Source organism: Enhydra lutris, unplaced genomic scaffold, assembly GCF_002288905.1.
Source record: "Enhydra lutris kenyoni isolate GAN:26980312 unplaced genomic scaffold, ASM228890v2 scaffoldscaffold15, whole genome shotgun sequence".
In the NCBI taxonomy this organism is placed as follows: domain Eukaryota; kingdom Metazoa; phylum Chordata; class Mammalia; order Carnivora; family Mustelidae; genus Enhydra; species Enhydra lutris.
Window position 1 is genome coordinate 52,109,019 of NW_019154099.1, and position 19,194 is coordinate 52,128,212.

At 38.8% G+C, this 19,194-nt stretch overlaps 1 protein-coding gene across 1 annotated transcript in view; it reads left to right on the top strand.

Annotated features, from left to right (window-relative positions):
• Positions 1-19,194, top strand: part of LOC111147039 (citrate lyase beta like) — a 250,939-nt gene that overhangs the window by 138,369 nt on the left and 93,376 nt on the right. Inside the window, exon 2 of the mRNA XM_022502890.1 lies at positions 1,928-2,114. Within this exon, the coding sequence (XP_022358598.1) occupies positions 1,928-2,114 (187 nt within the window). The remainder of the gene's footprint in view (positions 1-1,927; positions 2,115-19,194) is intronic.

Consider the following 19,194-nt stretch of genomic DNA (forward strand, 5'->3'; position numbering starts at 1 on the left):
AGAAAGGGCTTTCAGGAAAAGTATAGCTGATACATTTTTGGAGAGGATGATGCTGTTTACTCAGGGTAGAGTAAAACATTAGGGTGTTTCTGACTTGTTGCAGCCTTAACCTTTCCTTAACTGGGTGATTCATGACATAGAGCTTGTCTCTTATGGGGAGGGCTGACTTCACAGGTATGTGACCTGGACAGTCACACATCGCTCTGTGCTTAGAAGCATCTGGTGCGGGGCGCCTGGGTGGCTCAGTGGGTTAAGCCTCTGTCTTTGGCTCAGGTCATGATCTCAGGGTCCTGGGATTGAGCCCTGCATTGAGCTCTCTGCTTGGGAAGAGCCTGCTTCCCCCTCTCTCTCTGCCTGTGTCTCTGTGTACTTGTGATTTCTCTCTCTCTGTCAAATAAATAAAATCTTTAAAAAAAAAAAAAAAGAAGCATCTGGTGCTTGGTTTGATGTTCTTCTGTCACCGTCTTAAAATTCCTAATAAATTTTGAACAATGGTCTGTATTTTTATTTTACTCTGGGCCCACAAATTATGTAACTGGTCCTGATCTCACTCTCTTTTACCATATATTATGGGCTAAACCATAGTTTTCCCAGCACCAAGTTATGGATCAGGTTAGGGTGAGGGCTGTAATGAGCCAAACAAGCTTCTGACCAACTCCTGTTGGAGGCTTGGAGGCTAAAGGAGGCTAAACTGAGTCCAGGAGGGAATGGAAGGAGAGAGCAGGAGGCAGAATCAGGTAGGGGCTACTGTCAGTTTTTCCACTAAGAATAACAGCAGTCTATACTCCTGGTACGCCCCCTACCACGTCTGCAAGGCTTTCACTGAGCCCTTCATGTGCCTTCTTTTCTTTTACTGAATCCTCTCAACAACCTGCAAAATTAGTATTGTTTTTATTGATGAGGGATCTGAAGTTTTCAGTAATGAAGTTGTCCATCGTTCTAGAGCTAGCAATGGTCTTTTCCCATTTGTTATTCTTTCTGCTCACTTATGAAGCAGCTAACCATCCTGTTAATGAAATTGAACTTGAATCACTTATTTGTCTACTTGACACTCGTTGTCAGGGAGAGGGCCGTAGACTAATGCTTACATAGGCTGTTTGTTGCTGCTTCTGTTTGTATACAATTGTAGATAGTTATGTTTTTTAGGACCTTCTGGATATAAATTTCTTTATCTTTTTGTCCAAGGGTACTATCTTGATAATATATTAATACTGGAAGTGTTTTTCCAAGATGAAATAGGTACACATTCCTTCTTTTGTCAGAAAGTCAACCCAGTAAACAGCTATATATTTTTTAAACTTGAGCCAAAATGGGGGCGCCTGGGTGGCTCAGTGGCTAAGCCTCTGCCTCATGACCCTGAGGTCATGATATCGGGGTCCTGGGATTAAGCCCCACATCGGGCTCCCTGCTCAGAGGGGAGTCTGCTTCCCCCTCTCTCTCTGCCTGCTTCTCTGCCTATTTGTGATCTCTCTCTCTCTCTGTCAAATAAATAAAAAAAAAATCTTTTTTTTTTTTTTTTAATTTATTTGTCAGAGAGAGAAGGAGAGAGAGCAAGCACAGGCAGACAGAATGGCAGGCAGAGGCAGAGGGAGAAGCAGGCTCCCTGATGAGCAAGGAGCCCGATGCGGGACTCGATCCCAGGACACTGGGATCATGACCTGAGCCGAAGGCAGCTGCTTAACCAACTGAGCCACCCAGGCATCCCTAAAAATAAATCTTAAAAAAAAAAACAAAACTTCATCCAAAATGACATTTTGTTTCTTGGTTATTTCTGTTATCGTTTTTCTAGTTGTTCTATGTGATTGTGATCTGCTGAAATTAAAATAGATTATCGTGTTTTCTATTTTAATTTTGCATTAAAATAAGGTTTTTCAAAAATTTGTGAATAGATTCTATTCTAGCCTAACCCCAATTATGTCTCCTGCAGGAAACCATTTCTGGCGGCTCATGTGCGCAGGCTTGGATATAGTTCCTCAACCCATCACAGGTACATTCCACGGAGGGCCGTGCTCTATGTACCTGGAAATGATGAAAAGAAAATAAAGAAGATTCCTTCCCTGAATGTAGATTGTGCAGTGCTCGACTGTGAGGATGGTGTGGCAATGAACAAAAAGGTAATGGCATGATTTGTACTTAGGATGGGAAAAAGAAATGGATTGATACTTGGTGCTATCTTGAAGCATGGCTTACTAGTTGCAAAGACTCTACCATAGTCACCTTTTGTTGGTTACTAATATATTCTTGACCCAGCCTTCCTCTCGATTCTGAGTGTGTGTGTGTCTTTTCTCCAAGAGAAAGGAAGAACGCAACCAAAATATACTTAAAACCATGACCTTCAATATATGTGACTATGTACGTATATTAATAAAGAGACACTCAATCCTTTTTGGCTATGCAATTTATCAGTTTGGCTAAATGAGTTAATCCGAGAATTGTGATGTAAATTTTTTAGACCAGTAAGACGCAACCAGGAGTTTATTTCTTTTTTTATGTAGGCTCCATGCTGGAGCCCAATGCCGGGCTTGAACTCATGACCTTGAGATAAAGACCTGAGCTGAAACCAAGAGTCTGATGCTCAACTGACTGAGCCACCCAGGTGCCTCAGGAATTTACTTCTTTTTAATATAGAGAAATGGCCTTATCTCTTCTGGGACAAGTGCCAAGAAAATAAAAGACTTCTACAAAGAAGTCACCATTTGCCCTACTTAGTTTAAGGAAAACTACCTGCAGAACCTTAAGGCTGCAGCTTTTGGCTTATTTCCTCATGGCCTGACCAGAGAACTAAGCCTTAAAAAATATCCATTGCAAATAGGTACAAAAGTTTCTTACTGGGTGGTGGCGTAATGGGTGCTTTTTTGGTTTGCTTAACTTCATTTTCTAGGTTTTTATAATGAAAATGGATTTCTTCTGTAATTAGGTGAAATAATTAGGTGTAAACCATTATAACAATAATTTATGTCTGCATGGAACTTTTTAAGTTAAAAACATGTTTTTCCTTGACCTTCTTCTGTCTAGTCCCTAGACAGTGAGGTTGTCTGGGAAGAGATTGTAGGGCTGGGGGACAGAGGGAGCTGACCATCTGGATTGGTGCCTATATGGACACTTTCTTGTCTTAAGTGATCTGAAATAGCGTGGCTGTACTATATAGCTTTCTTGATTAATTGCTTTCCTTGGAGGGCCTAGCAAACAAATATTTGCCTTAATTAAAAAAGAAAAAGTTAACTTCCAGCATCTTCCTAATGGTCAAATCAAGACTTTCCAAGTATTTGGAAAAGGATTAGAAGAAGCATGTGGAATCTAAAACGTCTCCTCGACATCTTTGGCCTGCCCCAAGGAAAATACAATTAATCTTCTTTTTCCCAGAGATTAAGGTAAATAGGCCTTTTCTTGAAGGATTTAATGTGCTTCCAGTATGCTCCCCTCCAAAACTCATGTAGTGCACTCTAAGATTAGATACTAAATTGTAATTTCATTTCTTTGTGACCCAGGGCAATTCACTTTACTTCTTTGCCTCAATTTCTTATCTATACTGTGGGATGACAAAATCTTCTTTTGTCAGGGACAGGGATTATTATGAGGAAAAAAGTTTGATAAAATGCCTGGGAGTAGCTTGATTTCCTATAGGAAATAGATTAGATAAATCCTGTAATAATCATGATTAGAGGGGAATTTATTTTCGCATGTAGCACAGTGAGCCATTAGGTACCCTGATAAACTTCTAATTATATTTCTTCACAAATCTTGAGGCTATCTTCCCATATCCACTGGAGGATGTTTCCTGCCACCCAGATAAGATGGAAATATGGTCCATTCTTTCTTCACATTTCCTTATTGTTCACCTGTGATCTCAAGTTCATCCTTCTACCCAGTGCCTCTACTTACGAGGAAGCTGAAGAAGGAAAGGGAAAGAAAGAATTCATGATGGGCCCCTGTGCCCACCATCTTTGCATTCCTATCCAGACAGTGTCTTCATTAGGACACTCCAATTTTTTTTTTTTTTTAATTTATTTGACAGAGGGAGTGATCACAAATAGGCAGAGAGGCAGGAGAGGCAGGCATAGAGAGAGGGGGAAGCAAGCTCCCTGCTGAGCAGAGACCCCGATGTGGGACTCCATCCCAGGACCTGCGATCATGACCTGAGCCAAAGGCAGAGGCTCAACCCACTGAGCCACCCAAATACCCTAAAGGACGCTCCAGTTCTTAATGCAGTTAAACTTTCCATTAATTAAATTACAAGCTGGGCTTGTAAAAAATTTTTTTTTCTTTAAAATCTCTGTCTCGGACTTAATTTTATCTCATATATTTTATTTCATAGCCCTTACTTATCAAGGTCTTTTTGGATTTTGATTTCATCATTCATCATTTATAGCATTTGAGAATTTGACTAGTATATCCTGTGAAAATTTAACAAGTTTCTGATGGAAACTTTGAAGAGGTTGGAGCCAAGTACTGTGCAAGCATGCAGCTAAAAGCTTCTGTTCATGTTATATTTGTATAGTGCTGACTAAATGCCAGGCACTATTCTAAGGGCTTTAATTTGTATAACAACCGAGTGAGGTACTATTATTACACTATTTCTACAGATCGAAACTGAGGCATGGAGAGGTCAGTTTCATGAATCAATACTGTGAGTACGGCTATTCAGTCACTTAATGCTTCTAAAATCCAGTCTTTTCATAAGGATATTATGAGAGATTTTTTTATCTAATGCCATTTTAAAATAAAGATACCATCCCAATTTACATACCTAGAAATACCTTCTCCCCCTGCACTTAAACCTTGCTAGAAAAACGAGGTTAAGCAGATGAGTCTTGATCTTGAAGAACCCATATCAGTACCTAGTTATTAACATCTTCATTTTGAAGTGCTGGAGATAGAAAAATAGTAACAGCTACCATTTACCAGATTTTTCTATGTAGGAGGTGCTATATTAAATGCTTTTAATATATTATTTCATTTAATCCTCGCAGCAATTTTGAGCTATGTCCAAGGTCACAGTGCCATTAAATATAGAACTAAGATTTGAATCTCCTAGAATTTTTGCCAGGAATCAGCCTCAAGTTCACCTGTCTGCATAATCCCATAATTAAACTTTTCCCCCTTTCGTGGCAAGTTTGTACCTTGGCTTTTCTCTTTTGTCACCTTTGTGTACTCCATGGTTTCTCAAAGATTACTGATGGGAGCTCTTGTGTCCACCTCCGCAAATTCTTTGAGTGTCCTGGAATTGTAATCTATTTAGACCTAGCGACTTCAATTCATTTGAAATGACCAGATACATCTGAAACTTCTCACATATTGCACATACATTCCTTTTTTCTTTGTTAAAGTCACCTTTTAATCATATTTCTTATTGAATTATTAGTCTTCTTGATGAACAAGATGGAATAGAGACCATTTTTAGGGAGTTTATTTCTTAAGAAGAAATCCATGTTAAAACTCGTTTCAAATGTTTTCCTTTTTTTTGTTTCAGATGTTCTAATTATACTTTTGCTAAACTGAACTATTACTGTCTAATCAACTTCCTTGGCACTATTAAAACTTAAGTTGCTTCATTTTATATCTCATTTTATTTCTTTTTTTTATTAGTAGACTCATTCAATATTTCATTTGATTGACACTGTGGAGTATGGGCTTGTAATGAAAACAAAAGGAGTTTCCATAGAGCAGTTTATAAGTGTATAATACCTTCCAGCAGGCTCGAATCCTGTCCTGCTAATCCAATTTGTGTTTAAGTAGTTTCTTCATGTCATGGCACTACCAGCTCACCTTCCCAAGTATGGATGATGAAAAGACAGTCTCCACTCCCCTTTTATCTTTTCCTTTTCATTGTTAAATGCAAGAGGAGCTACAGGACTGCATAAGTCACTGCTTGCTGGGACACAGTGAAAATAAGCCAAGTAATGCACAGATTTCTGGTGAATCTCCATGATACTTGGGTGGGGCCAAGAAAGTAGGAGTGGAATAAATAGAGACAGAATTCCAGGGCTGCTATTTTAGTTGAATAAATATATAAGCAAATATTTAAATGTATTTAATATTTAAGCTTAAATATGTAAATTTAGATACTCAGGATCTAAATAAATATTGAGTATCTACTCAGCCAGGCACTGTGGCAAGATGGAGGGGAACAAAGATGATTGCATGGTCCCCAACACAGAGGACTCAAAGGCTGGTGATGAGACAGGCAAAAAGTAGAAAATTATAATCTAAGCAGATAGGTCTATAAGAACATGCATTTCTTATTCTCATTTGGTTCTAAGTATTTTTTCAAAGATTTATTTATTTGAGAGGGTGAATGCATATGTGCATGAATTGGGAGAAGGGTAGAAGGAGAGAGAGAGAGAGAATCCCAACCAGACTCTGCTGAGTGAGGAGCCTGATGAGGAGGATGGGGCGCGGCTCTATCTCACAACCCAGGAGATCATGACCTGAGCCAAAATCACAAGTCAGATGACACTTAACTGACTGAGCCACCCAGGTGCCCTGGTTCTAAGCTTTTTTTAATTTACATTTTGATCTCTTGCTTAATCCAGGAGCTTCCAAAGAGTGCATGCCAAGTTCTCTGTGGTAAAGAAACGATTCGGTTATTTTTATTTGTTGTTACTTTATTTTGTTTTTGTTTTTGTTTTTGTTTATTTATTTGACAGACAGAGATCACAAGTAGGCAGAGAGGCAGGGGAGAGAGAGAGAGGGGAGGAAGCAGTCTCCCTGCCAAGCAGAGAGCCCGATGCGGGGCCGGATCCCAGGACCCTGGGATCATGACCTGAGCCGAAGGCAGAGGCTTTAACCCACTGAGCCACCCAGGCACCCTTTTATTTTGTTTTTTTAGCACTTCTACTCTATTGCTAACTGACACTTATAAAATACAAAAAAAAAAAAAAAAAAGAATTTCTAGAAAAATTAAATGCTGCTTGGGTGTCACAACAATGTCAAATACTATAGATGTTTCTAAATTCGTAACTCCCCATTTCATATGTACCTCCTAGTGTCATGGTCACAGTCAGAGTTTGTGGACGAGTGGTCCACAGACCACAGTTTGAGTAGCAAGGACTTTGCATTTTTGAAGTTTCAAGCATAGGAGAGATTTCTCATTTATTTTTTAATTGCTGACCTCTAGCTTGGTTGATTGATGGTCAAAGAATGTGATCTGAATAATGCTGATTTTTAGAAATGCGTTGAGTTTTGCTTTATATGAGCCATCTTTGTAAATGTTTCATGAGTGCTTAAGAAGAATATGTAGATTTCTGTTTAATAGACCAGAGTTCTGTATATTTTTCCATTAGACCAAACTTGTTAATTATATTATGCAAATACCCAAGTCTTTACTGATTTTTATCTGCTTGATATATCAGTAATTGAGAAGCTAGTTGAAATTTAGCCTCCATTGGATAATTTGCCAATTTCCCCCTATAGTTTTATGAATTTTTGCCGCTGGTATTTGAGCCTATGTTATTGGGTGTCTACAAATTCAGAATTATTATATCCTCCCTGTACATTGAATCATTTATTATTATGCACTAAAATGTTTTTGTTTTCAAGTTTCTGTGGCCTGTTATGAATACACCAGCTTCCTTTTGGTTAGCACCTGCCCAGTGTATTAGTTTAGCCTTTTGCTTTCAACTTGTCCCTATCTTTATGTTTCATATATGTCTCCTATTGTTTTTTAAAATTTCATAACTGTGTGGACAATCTGTGTCTTTTAACTGGAACATTAATCCACTTACTTTTTATTTATTTATTTATTTTTTTTGTTTAAGTAATCTCTACACCCAGTGTGGGGCTTGAAATCATAACCTCAAGATCAGGAATCACACGCTCCACTAACAGCCAGCCAGACGTCCCACCACTTACTTTTAATGTAACTACTGATAAATTTATATTTAAATATACCATTATTTTTTGCTCTATTTTTCTCATCTTCCTATGTTATTTTTTTCTCATCTTTCCGGCCTTTTGGAGATTATTTGACTTTTTTTATTTTTCTTAGTCCATGTTTTCCCCTCTTAGTTTTGAAGTTATGACTGTATTTCTAACTTTTATTGGTTACTCTTGAAATTTTACCAGTATAATTAACAAAGCTAAAGTTAACCTGCACCTTCTTCCTGAACAACACAAGAGTTTTAGAAAACTTTAAATCTAGTCCTTTCCCTTGTAATCGATGTTACTTTTGCCTCATATTCCAATTACCTCTTTTTAATCTCACAAATTTTATATCATTGCTATCATTATTTTATATATACAGCATTTATTTAGATTAACCTACATATTTTATCACTTCTTTAACTTGCTCATTATTTCTTCTTTTATACCTCAGACCTTCTCCCTGGGGTCATCTTTCTTTCTCCTGATGTGTCTCCTTCAGAGTTTCCCCAATAGCAAAGTTTTGTTGATGGTGAACTCAGTTTTTATTTGTTTGAAATGTCTTTGTTGTTTGGCTAGGTAGAGAAATCTAGACTGACAGTTATTTTCTCTCAAAACTTTGAAGATATTACTTCATTGTCTTTTGGTTTCTATTATTGCTGTTGGGAACTCTGTTGTCAGTCTACAAGCAAGGTTACTTGCCTTTTCTTCCTTGGCTGCTTTTAAGATCTTCTTTTATTTGGTGTACTGAAGTTTCACTAAAATATTGACTGTGTTGGGGCATGTTGGTGGCTCAGTTGCTTAAGCACCTGACTCTTGGTTTTGGCTCAGGTCATGATCTTAGGGTCATGAGATTGAACCCTGTGTCAGGCTCTACACTGAGTGTAGAGTCTGCTTGAGATTCTCTTTCTCCCTCTCCCCACACACACTCTCTCAAAGAGATAAATAAATAAATAAAATCTTAAGAAAATATTGACTGGGCGTTGGCTTATTCCTCCTTTCCTTCTTTCTCCTTTTTCTTCCTTTACTTAGTATGCCGTGCTTTTCTTATATTTGTGGATTCATGTCTTTTATCAGTTCTATAAAATTTCTACCATTAACAATTCAGATATTGCTTCTATTCCATTCTTTCTATTTTTCTTTCAGAGATGCCAGGTAAACTTATTTAGGAACTTTTCATTCTATTCTCCCTGTCTCTTAGTATGTTTTTACATTTTCTATTTTCTTGTCTATGCTGCACTGCTAGTTAGTTTTTCATATCTGGCCAACACTTTTTTCATTCTCTTCAATTGTGTTTAATCTGTTTCACCCATCCTCTGAGCTTTGTATTTTAATTGCTGTATTTTTCCATATCTAGAAGTTCTCTTGACTTTTTTCATATCTACTTGGTCGATTCTGAATCTGACAGTTTCAATCATTTCTTTTTCTTTAAGTAGGTTCCATGCTCAATGTGGGGTTTGAACTCATGATCCTGAGATCAAGAGTTGGATGCTCTACTGACTGAGCCAACCAGGCACCACCAATTTCAATTATTTTTGCCTTTAAATCATTTTTAGTTTTTCACTGACTCATACTTATGAACCCATATTGATTAGAATTAATTCTTGGAAATCCCAAAGGCCTAGAATGGGAAGGTTTTCCTCCAAGAATTTGTGTTTGCTTCTGCTATAGTCAGGGATATTATTAATTTGGAGTTTTAGTTTGTTCTCCCCCAACTTTTCAGTAATCTCAGGCTTAGGATCCAGATACCAGGTCTCATACAGGTATTTAGGTCCAAGCTTTCTTATTTTTCTGATCCTTCATAAATCAGAAGTCAACTCCATTTTATGTTGTTGTCTTACACTGGCCTTATGTTCTTATGAGCCCATCAAGGCAGTTAAAAGTACTTATGTTGAAATGTGTCCATTTTATGGTTGGATGGCCCTTTAGAGAATGTGGTTTGCCACATTGCCAAAGTAAAATACCTCTCCTTTAAGAATTTTTTTTTAAATTATAAACTTAAAAAGAATAGTCTAAAATTCATATTTATACATAAAGAGTCAAATAGTTATGAGATGAAGCAGCCCCTAAACGTCATTTCTCCCCTCCAAACACAGTCCCTTTTATCTCTTCTAAGTTACTATTGTGGCAATAACTCCCCTATCTCTAAGTGATACACTTCTTGAATTATTTTTTCAATTTCGGGTATGATATTGATTCCTTGCTATGGGATTTACCCCACCACCAGCCTCACTATTATATGTGAATTCCCTCATCCCTCAATCATCCAATAAAATTTTATTTAACTTTGATAAGATTAGTACTCAGAGTAAAAACTATTTAGAGATTATATAGTAATAAGCTGATTACCTTTTTTTGCCCCTGCCAACCTGTTGTTTCCCTGGGAGTTCAAAATTATCTCTTTTTTTTCCCTGACTTTGTTTTGTACTCAGTTATCATTAAGTCAAAACTTACGTCTTCACTAATTATCTAAATCTCTTCTAAATATGTTCAGAAGCATCCAGTATTTTATGTTTCACCTTCCTGGAGAAATGTCTCCTTATGTCTTCAGATCCCCTGTAATAATTCTTGAGAGAGGGGCACCTGAGTGGCTCAGTTGGTTAAGCGGCTGCCTTTGGCTTGGGTCATGATCCCAGGGTCCTGGGATCGAGCCCCGCTTCGGGCTCCCTGCTCAGCAGAGAGTCTGCTTCTCCCTCTCTCTCTGCTGCTCTGCTTACTTGTACTCTCTATCTCTCTGTCAAATAAATAAATAAAATCTTTAAAAAAAAATAGTAATTCCTGAGAGAAAGATCCCTTCTGAAGGACAAGGGCAACTTAAATGAACATGGTATCATTTTTTTTCTAATTTGATTTATAAGTAATGGGATGTGTTAGGAGTTTATAGTCATGAGGGGTCTTACACTTACCCTTCAGGAAGCCAAAGGAAGAACTCTGAATTGTAATTCAAGGAAGGCTTTTCTATGGGAACCTAAGGTAATAAAATCTGGGATGTCACTTGTGGGCACCTTGATTTGGCACCAGGAACCCAGTTCAGTGGACTTGACAACAGTAAGTCTATTTAAATTTCCCAGTTTTAATACTATCTAACCAGGAAACTTGAGTCTATAATCTCAAGAGCCTCTGTTTCCTTTTGTGTCCCATGAGGTAGGTGATAATGTAGCCTGCACTGGCCACCACAGGACTAGCTGTGAGGCTCAAATAGAAAAGCGCTTCATAAACTCTCAAGTGCTATAGAAATACTTTTTTAAGTAGTGGTATCGTTCTTAGAGGAATATAGTGTAGAAAATTTAGGAGAATAAATATATGTTCCTTAAGATATCTCTTGCACAGGGGCACCTGGGTGGCTCAGTGGGTTAAAGCCTCTGCCTTCAGCTCAGGTCATGATCCCAGGGTCCTGGGATTGAGCCCCATATTGGGCTCTCTGCTCTGCAAGGAGCCTGTTTCCTCCTCTCTCTCTCTCTGCTACCTCTCTGCCTACTTGTGATCTCTGTCTGTCAAATAAATAAAATCTTAAAAAAAAAAAAGATATCTCTTGCACAGAGGAAGGTAATTTGATAGTCAAGAACACAGATATTGGAGCCAAGCTTCCTGTGTGTGGGTTCTGATAACACCTTGTCCTAATATAATTTGTGGAGTAGTTACTGCACTTCTCTGTGCCTCAATATCCCCTTCTGTAAGCACTGTATGAATGTCTGATAAATACTTAAAGAGCAGTTGTCTTAACTATACCTCTGGCCAAAGGTTTGATGCATTAATTCAAGTCTCCTTGCAATGCCCAGGTTCACTGGTATTGATTCATACCTTAGATTCTTGACCCTCATAGGGTAATATATTGGCATAGGTAGGTTTTAGTTCTAAATGTGCTGGAGTTTGCCAATTTTGCTGGGTTTTTTTTTAACCTTTCTCTTAAAATGGTAGAAAAATAAAAGACTCTAGAGACCAAACAAAACAAAAAACCCATCACTTTTTCTCTCTCCTTCCCTCACAGATTTCTTAACACTGAGGGGCTTGAGACAACTATCTTAGGAATATCTTACTTGGGGTGCCTGGGTGGCTCAATCGTTAAGAGTCTGCCTTCGGCTCAGGTCATGATCCTGGGGTCCTGGGATTGAGTCCCACGTTGGGCTCCCTTGTTCAGCGGGAAGCCTGCTTCGCCCTCTACCACTCCCTCTGCTTGTATTCCCTCTCTCACTGTCTCTCTCTCTCTGTCAAATAAATAAATAAAAATCTTTAAAAAAAGAAAAGGAATATCTTACTTATTTTTTCTTAGGAAACCAGAGAAGAGATTATCTTTCTTGAGTAGCTAAGCAATAAATTTTTACTTTGCATTTACTTTGTTGGCAGAGAGGGAGTAGGAAAATAGTAGAGGAAGGTAGATCTTCCCGTGAGGGCCTGGGCACCATGGGAATGATTAGAGCAAGGGAGAGCTAGGCTGTGGTCTGGGTCCTGAGAAAGACCCATTTACAATTATATTCTTCATTATGGGAAACAGGAGGAGGACTGTCACAGAGCTTCCCTTAGCATAGTGTCAAGGAGAGCCCTGGTTGGTGGGGATTGGAACAGCAGCTCTCTTCCCCACCACTTGCTCTGCTTGGCAGAGGATCTAGGGCTGCCAGGGGGACCATCTTGTCAAAGCTGCCCACCATCACAAAAAGCAAGAGGGAGCCATTTCCCTTCTAAGCAACCGCCCTGCTTCATAAGTCCCATTGGATCATTCTGTGAGGCTATGTTCTTCGAATGCCTCTGCTCCCTCTCTCCACTTTGGATATAGTACACATGTGAGGCCTAAAGGAAGTTTACTCGTTGTGAAGGAGTAAACAACTGGAGGCAACACTGCATAGGCAAGGGAAGCACAGTTGCGTCCCCAACAGCAAGCCACTTTCTAAGTACTCTTCACAAACAATAATTTAGAAAGCATTCCTTGTTACGTGTCAGACTGTGGAACCCTGGAGTCACTGCATTTGTGAGTATGAGTAGATCATTAAGAAACACCAAATATCATGATCTCATGGGATTGAGCCCCGAGTTGGGCTTGGTGCTGGGCATGGAGCCTGCTTGGGATTCTCTCTCTCCCTCTGCTCCTCCTCCCCACTCATGGGTACACACTCTCTTCTCTCTCAAGAAAAAGGAAGGAAGGAAGGGAGAAAAAGAAAGGAGGAAGGAAGGAAGGAAGGAGAAAGAGAGAGGGAGGGAGGGAGAGAAGAAAAGAAAAGGAAAAGAAAAAAGAAAAGACAAACCAAATGTCAATCAAGGCCATTGGCTTATTATCAACTGATAAATATGAATATGATTTCCTGACATTCATCATTTTGAGCAGTTAACTCTTGAGTTCCCCTGTAATGCCTTTAATTGTCATACAGATAGAAGATCCTTTTTTACCCTGAACACATGTATTCTAATTTGTGCTCTCTCATTTGGCTTCTTTTTGTGAACACGTGTGCGTGCATACACACACACACACACACACACACACAAGTACATAGACACTAAACACCTATTTGTACTTACCATATGCACACACAAATCCATTTAGCTAAATTTTAAATACTTCTGTGCTGTTACTTTGGTTGAAATAAATTAGCAGGGTAGTGAGGTGTATTCTCCCTACAGGGAGAAAGCTAACTGACGTGCAGTGAATGATTAAATGTATACAGGGGCGTGGGGAGCTAACTCCTCTTCAATAGGGGTGTGAAATTGGGATGGAAGGCTCCTCTCCCAGGGGCCTTGCCTTTATTAAAAGACTTAAGAGCTTGGGAGATTTCTTCAATAGGAATTGGGGTATCTGTGAGTCTTTTTGGAACAGTATGGAAAGCTGAACTGTGCTTAGGAACTCTGCAAGGTCTTTTTGATCCTTAAAGGTTTTGATATAAAAACCTATCCAGGTTTTCATAAAAGTAGTAAAGTGTTTTCAGTCTTTTATCAATCCATTCATACCCTTAAATAACCTTTCCCCTTTTGTGGAGTAATTGCTTTAACCTCCTCCCCCAAAAACCCTGACCTTTTCTCCCCTCATTGTTTTATTCTCAAAACAGGGTCCTTTTTAATGCAAGGATTCAGATATCTTTATTAGGGTCATAATAGTCAGCAATTTCCATTTAATGAGCTCAACAAAATCTCTTTACAAAGAAATGCAGGCTTCAAATCGCCAGTTATTTCTTTTCCTGCAATTCCCAGGAATCCAATTAAGTATGACAGTATGATCTATAAGATGATATACCTGACTATGGAAAGCCCAAGCCTAGAACAGATCTTTGAGCTCCAGCTCAAAATTAAGATTGAAAGAAAGGAACCCAGCTTAAATGAGCTGAAACTTTATGAAAGTAGAAACTATAGTCATTTCCTCCAAAATGAAGTAAGAAATAACTTGGAATCTATAGTGAAAATCATTAAACTGTCCTATGCCAAATTTAGCTACCAATTAAGATCTCTCTCTCTTTTTTTTTTTAGTCAAGGGACCTCAGGTGATTTTCATAAAATAAGCCCAGGAGGCTTCAGTTTGCTAAATCTCTATCATAAAAGATAGCCAGCACCAAAATGAAGGGGATACAGCATGAAATTTTGCAACGCAGCATACTTGGTACCAAAGAATAGTGCATTTTTCAAGTTTTACTGTTTTTGTAGCCACAATGTATAAGTATTAAATACTGCCATTTTTTCAATAATAAATTAGTGGGTATATTTTAAGGCATTATTTAACATTTTGATCTAGAGAGGTTATTAAGAAATAATACACTTTTGCCATGTGTTTTTAAATACATCAGAGCTTCTCAGGATGATGATTGTTTAATTCTTGTTCTATACCTGCTGTATAGGTTGGGGAAGATGGTGTTTTAATGGGAAAAGAAAAGCGTGGTTTGTCAGAGGCAGATGTCAAGTCAAGAACTAACCCAGGGCATAGCCTGCCTTTCTAATAAAGCTTCTCCATATTTCAAATATGTTTTTGCAACTTTTTCCCATTTGATGCAATTGTGCTAGTTATTCAGTGGTCATAAATTAACCTGCAAAAGTTAGCAGTTATGCCCTGAATTTCCACCCAAATCTAGTCAAAGAAGCACATATTTTGGGGGAAAGTATTGATTAGCTCCAGATAACTAGGCCAAAAAAAACCTTCTTTAATATGTGTCAGAAGAGGAAAAGCCTAGAGGAAAAGATGAGCCAGGGAGCTGGCCTGAGATGAAAGTAGGCTTCCCAAAGATGCCTCAAGTTTTCCCAGTAAAACATGAATTCTTGGAGCCTCCCAGGGTAGAAGAATGAAGCCAGATTGAGCTCCAATAGGCTATTCTACTAAGCCTTTCATATACATTGTCTAATTGCCTTCCATAGTAGCAGGGGAAGGCTGATGGCCTGACCCAACTGGTATGGGGCAAGAGTGTCAAGAGCTTCTCTTTCCTTTTTTTTTTTTTTTTAAGATTTTATTTATTTATTTGACAGACAGAGATCACAAGTAGGCCGAGAGGCAGGCAGAGAGAGAGGGGGAAGCAGGCTCCCTGCTGAGCAGAGAGCCTGATGCGGGGCTCGATCCCAGAACCCCGGGATCAGGACCCGAGCCGAAGGCAGAGGCTTTAACCCACTGAGCCAACCAGGCGCCCCGAGAGAGCTTCTCTTTCTTAAAGCTATGGATGGCTAGATGCATAGGGGAAGGAAAGTAGAAAATTGGGCCAATAAACAGAAGAACTTCCAAATAGGCTGTCAAAGCAAAAGAGCCTGAAGTGGGTATGAAATACTCAAGTTTGGAGTCAAGATATGAAAAGGTTAGGGAGAAATAGATCAAGACCTCCCATTGGTCAGGATCTCCCTCCCTCAGGGCTTATTTCTGTGTGACTTGCTTTTCCACATGTCCCCTGGAGTCATATTGCACATATCAGCCTTTAGTTCTGAGGGTCAGAGGGTCATCCCAACTTCTTCCTGGGTTCTCCCTGGATTTTGAATTTTGGTCCATTCTTGGGCCAAAGGCAGTTGTCTGCAATCGTTCTTTTAGGCATTTTGGCGTGAGCTTTGGAGCTGACCGTGGTGCTGAAGGTGGTGTAGGACCTATACTAGAGACCATTTAGGCTATTCCTGTGTGCCAGCACTACATCTAAATGCTTTGCATGGATCCACTCATTTCATATGCACAACAACTCTATGAAAGAGGTGCTGTTATTCTCATTGACAGATAAGGAGAGTGGAATACAGAGAGGTTAACAAACTTGCCCAAAGTCACACAGCTAGTAAGTGGGGAATCTCTACACCTAGAGCTTCACTTGTGGTCACTACACTTGCTAATGAGAGTTATTATCAGAGCCATACAGAACTTACTGAATTTTCACTTGCTCAAGTTTTGTCCAAGCAGAAGTGAGCTATAGTTCCCTATCTCAAGTTGCCAGGAAGGTGCTGTGGTTTGGCATCTTGGAGAGCCAGACACAGCAGTGAAGACTGGTTGGGTGCACAGAAAAAGAGCGGCTGACTTACTTCATCATAACAGTCATTACACCTTAATGTAATGACTTGTTCCACATCTGCTTTCCTGGTAGACTCAGCTAAGTGAAGAAGGTGCCCATGCATCCCCCACAGCTTACCATAGTGCTTGGTACATAGTAGGTACTCAGCAAACATTTGATGAATAAATGAGTTACGTGTGATCAATATAAAAACTTATTAAAATATGTACTATTTCAGCATTAATAGAAGCACTGTAAATTTGTTAAAATCTGAAACAAAAAATAGAAACACGGTGTTATAGAAAGTATACTCTCTCTGTGTTTTATATTTGTCATGCCCCATCTTGGAAGTTACGTGAAGTTTGGAATGCATCTTAATCTCTTATAGCTGCATCTGTACAGACAAATGAAACAAAGCCCTAAGGTCATGATTTGGATAATTTGAATGCCTAAATACATGTACAATTGAACTTTTGTTTTATGTCAGATATGGGAGCTTATGCTATATTTGAGATTTGGGGTTTTATAGTATCTCAGGAAGGTAGTTCCTGTTGACATGAAATAACTTTGAGTGCCTTTTTTAGAAGGTATGTGAGCACTCTGTGGTAGCAGTTTGTAGTGGCAATTTTAGCATATTCCAGCCAAATTTCCCATTTGAAGCCTATTTGTTGTTTGATTTTTGTCAAAAAAAAAACATATTTTTGTTGTGTCGTATGAACATGTAGGAGATTTCCATAACTGCCGTGTTAACTCCTCCAGCGTGTGTGTGTTTTTAAACAACACTACACAGCTGAGCTCTTGGAGGACCGGCCTATTTTGACAGCTCCCCTTAGTCCATGTATCACCAAGCTCATTCTCTGCCAATATGTTTCACATGATTCTGTGGACATGTGTAGCGCGCCTGTGTAACTTGCAAACACCCATACATTATTACAATAATAATTGGGTTTTGATGCAACTGGAACTCAGTACTACCAAGCTGCCAGCATTTCCTTTTGGCTACCAGTACTAGGCAGGAAAATTATAGTCTAACTGTCTTCCTGTTTATTGATAAACAAAGTAGCCAGCCCAGCAATGGAGCCTGATTAGCAGTTTGCACCCTTTGTGAAAGGATAAACAGAACCCTACTGTTTTCTGTGTTTGACTGCAATTTGCATCTTTAAAGAGGTTGGACTGCCCTGAGATTCATGTTCAACTTCCGAGTGCCTGAATATTCTTTGATATGTTACATGTCAGCCTCCTTATTTTCTTCTCCTTCATCTTGAAACAGTATTTGCCAGCATATCTTTGTTCCCATCTGGCCTACCATAAGCTTCCGGAGTCACCTGTCTGAAGGAGGAGGGGAGGGAGGGTTGGAGGAGAAATATGTCTCTGTCTCACCACAGTTGAATTTTGCATTCCCAGAAGTCCCTTTAGTGCCAACTCAACTCCATTTTCGAAGTGAGGATGTTACAGGAATGAAGAGTCAAAGACAAAAGGGAATCTGCTTACCACTCTCACTGGTTCACTGGATCATTTGGGGGGCCCTTTTCCTTCCCTTACCTTTACCTGCCCTCCAAAAAATGCCCTCCCCTTTGAAAAGTGAAATATAATATTAGCCTCTACCTCAAGTTTGTTGTAGTGTTCTATTCTGAAATTTATTTGAACCTAATTAGATTCTTTAATCCCCCATAACTATTTTTAAAATGAGAGAAATGAAAATCATTTTAACTTGAATTTGCATGATGGAAAAGGGAGCATTAATACATGTAAACATGGATTAATCTGTTTCAATAAATTTTTCCCATAGTCCTTACTGTATGTAAACAACATTTGTTCTGCCTTAGAGATACTGCATGATTGGACCCACGAGACTGGTTATCCACTGAACAGTTTCCTTTTATAACTTCAAAAGAAATGTTATATATTTATTGGAGGTTGTAGGATGTTAAGTGTAGTTAGACATGAATTGTACCTCAGCTATTTTGTTAATGCCAATAGGGATTAAATTCGATTTTATAGCTGTTGTAGAAGTCTATTTGGTAGCTAACAAGTGGGATTTTTAAATCCTGGAAAACATAATCCTATTATAAAACAGGCAGCTGAATTAACATTACCCAGAAAGGTTCTCTTCATGGATTAGCATTTTTTGACAATAACAAAGAAAATCATCAAATTCTATGGGGATATTACATGCTTTTCTCAAAAGTCAGAAGAGCAAATTGGGAAAAAAGAGCAAGATAAATGACCAAACATGCTATTACTTAGACTGTTTCTTTTAAGAGGAGCAGTGCAGGCTGGAAGAACAGCTGAGTGTGGCCTTGTCTGTAATAATGGCACGTGCTGTCGGGTTGGAAATGGGGCCTTGCTGATTTAAATGTGGATGCTGTACCTTCAGCTGTATGTGATTATTTACATCCGTACTTTTCTACTCCTGGTTTCCTTATGCGGTCACCCAAAGGAAAAAAAGTCACCAGGAACCAAAGTCTGTGAACGAAAAGACAAATTGGTGGTGGAATAAATACTTTGCTATTTCCTGTGAAATCAGTAACAGTTTGCCAGTTATTATTAGACCCTAGAATCTGAGAATTCTAGAGCTGAAAATGACCTTGACGTTTATTTTCTTTCATTTTTATAGTCCTATTCTAAGTTTTAAATACTGCAAAAAGATGAATCTCAGTCTCTCCCTCATAGACACTCACACACACCACATACATACAGATGTACATGGTTAAGTGCCTTTTTATTTTTAAAGAACCTTTCTTTAAGTCTTAGCCATTGGTTTTGGCTTGTGGTGAGGGTTGTTATTAGAGCTTGCAGGACTTGCCAATTTTCATTTGCGTGGGTATCATCTTAGCAGATAATCACATGGGTTTCAATCACTGGCATATCATTGTGTTAGATAATTGCACAGGCGTAATCACATATGGATCTT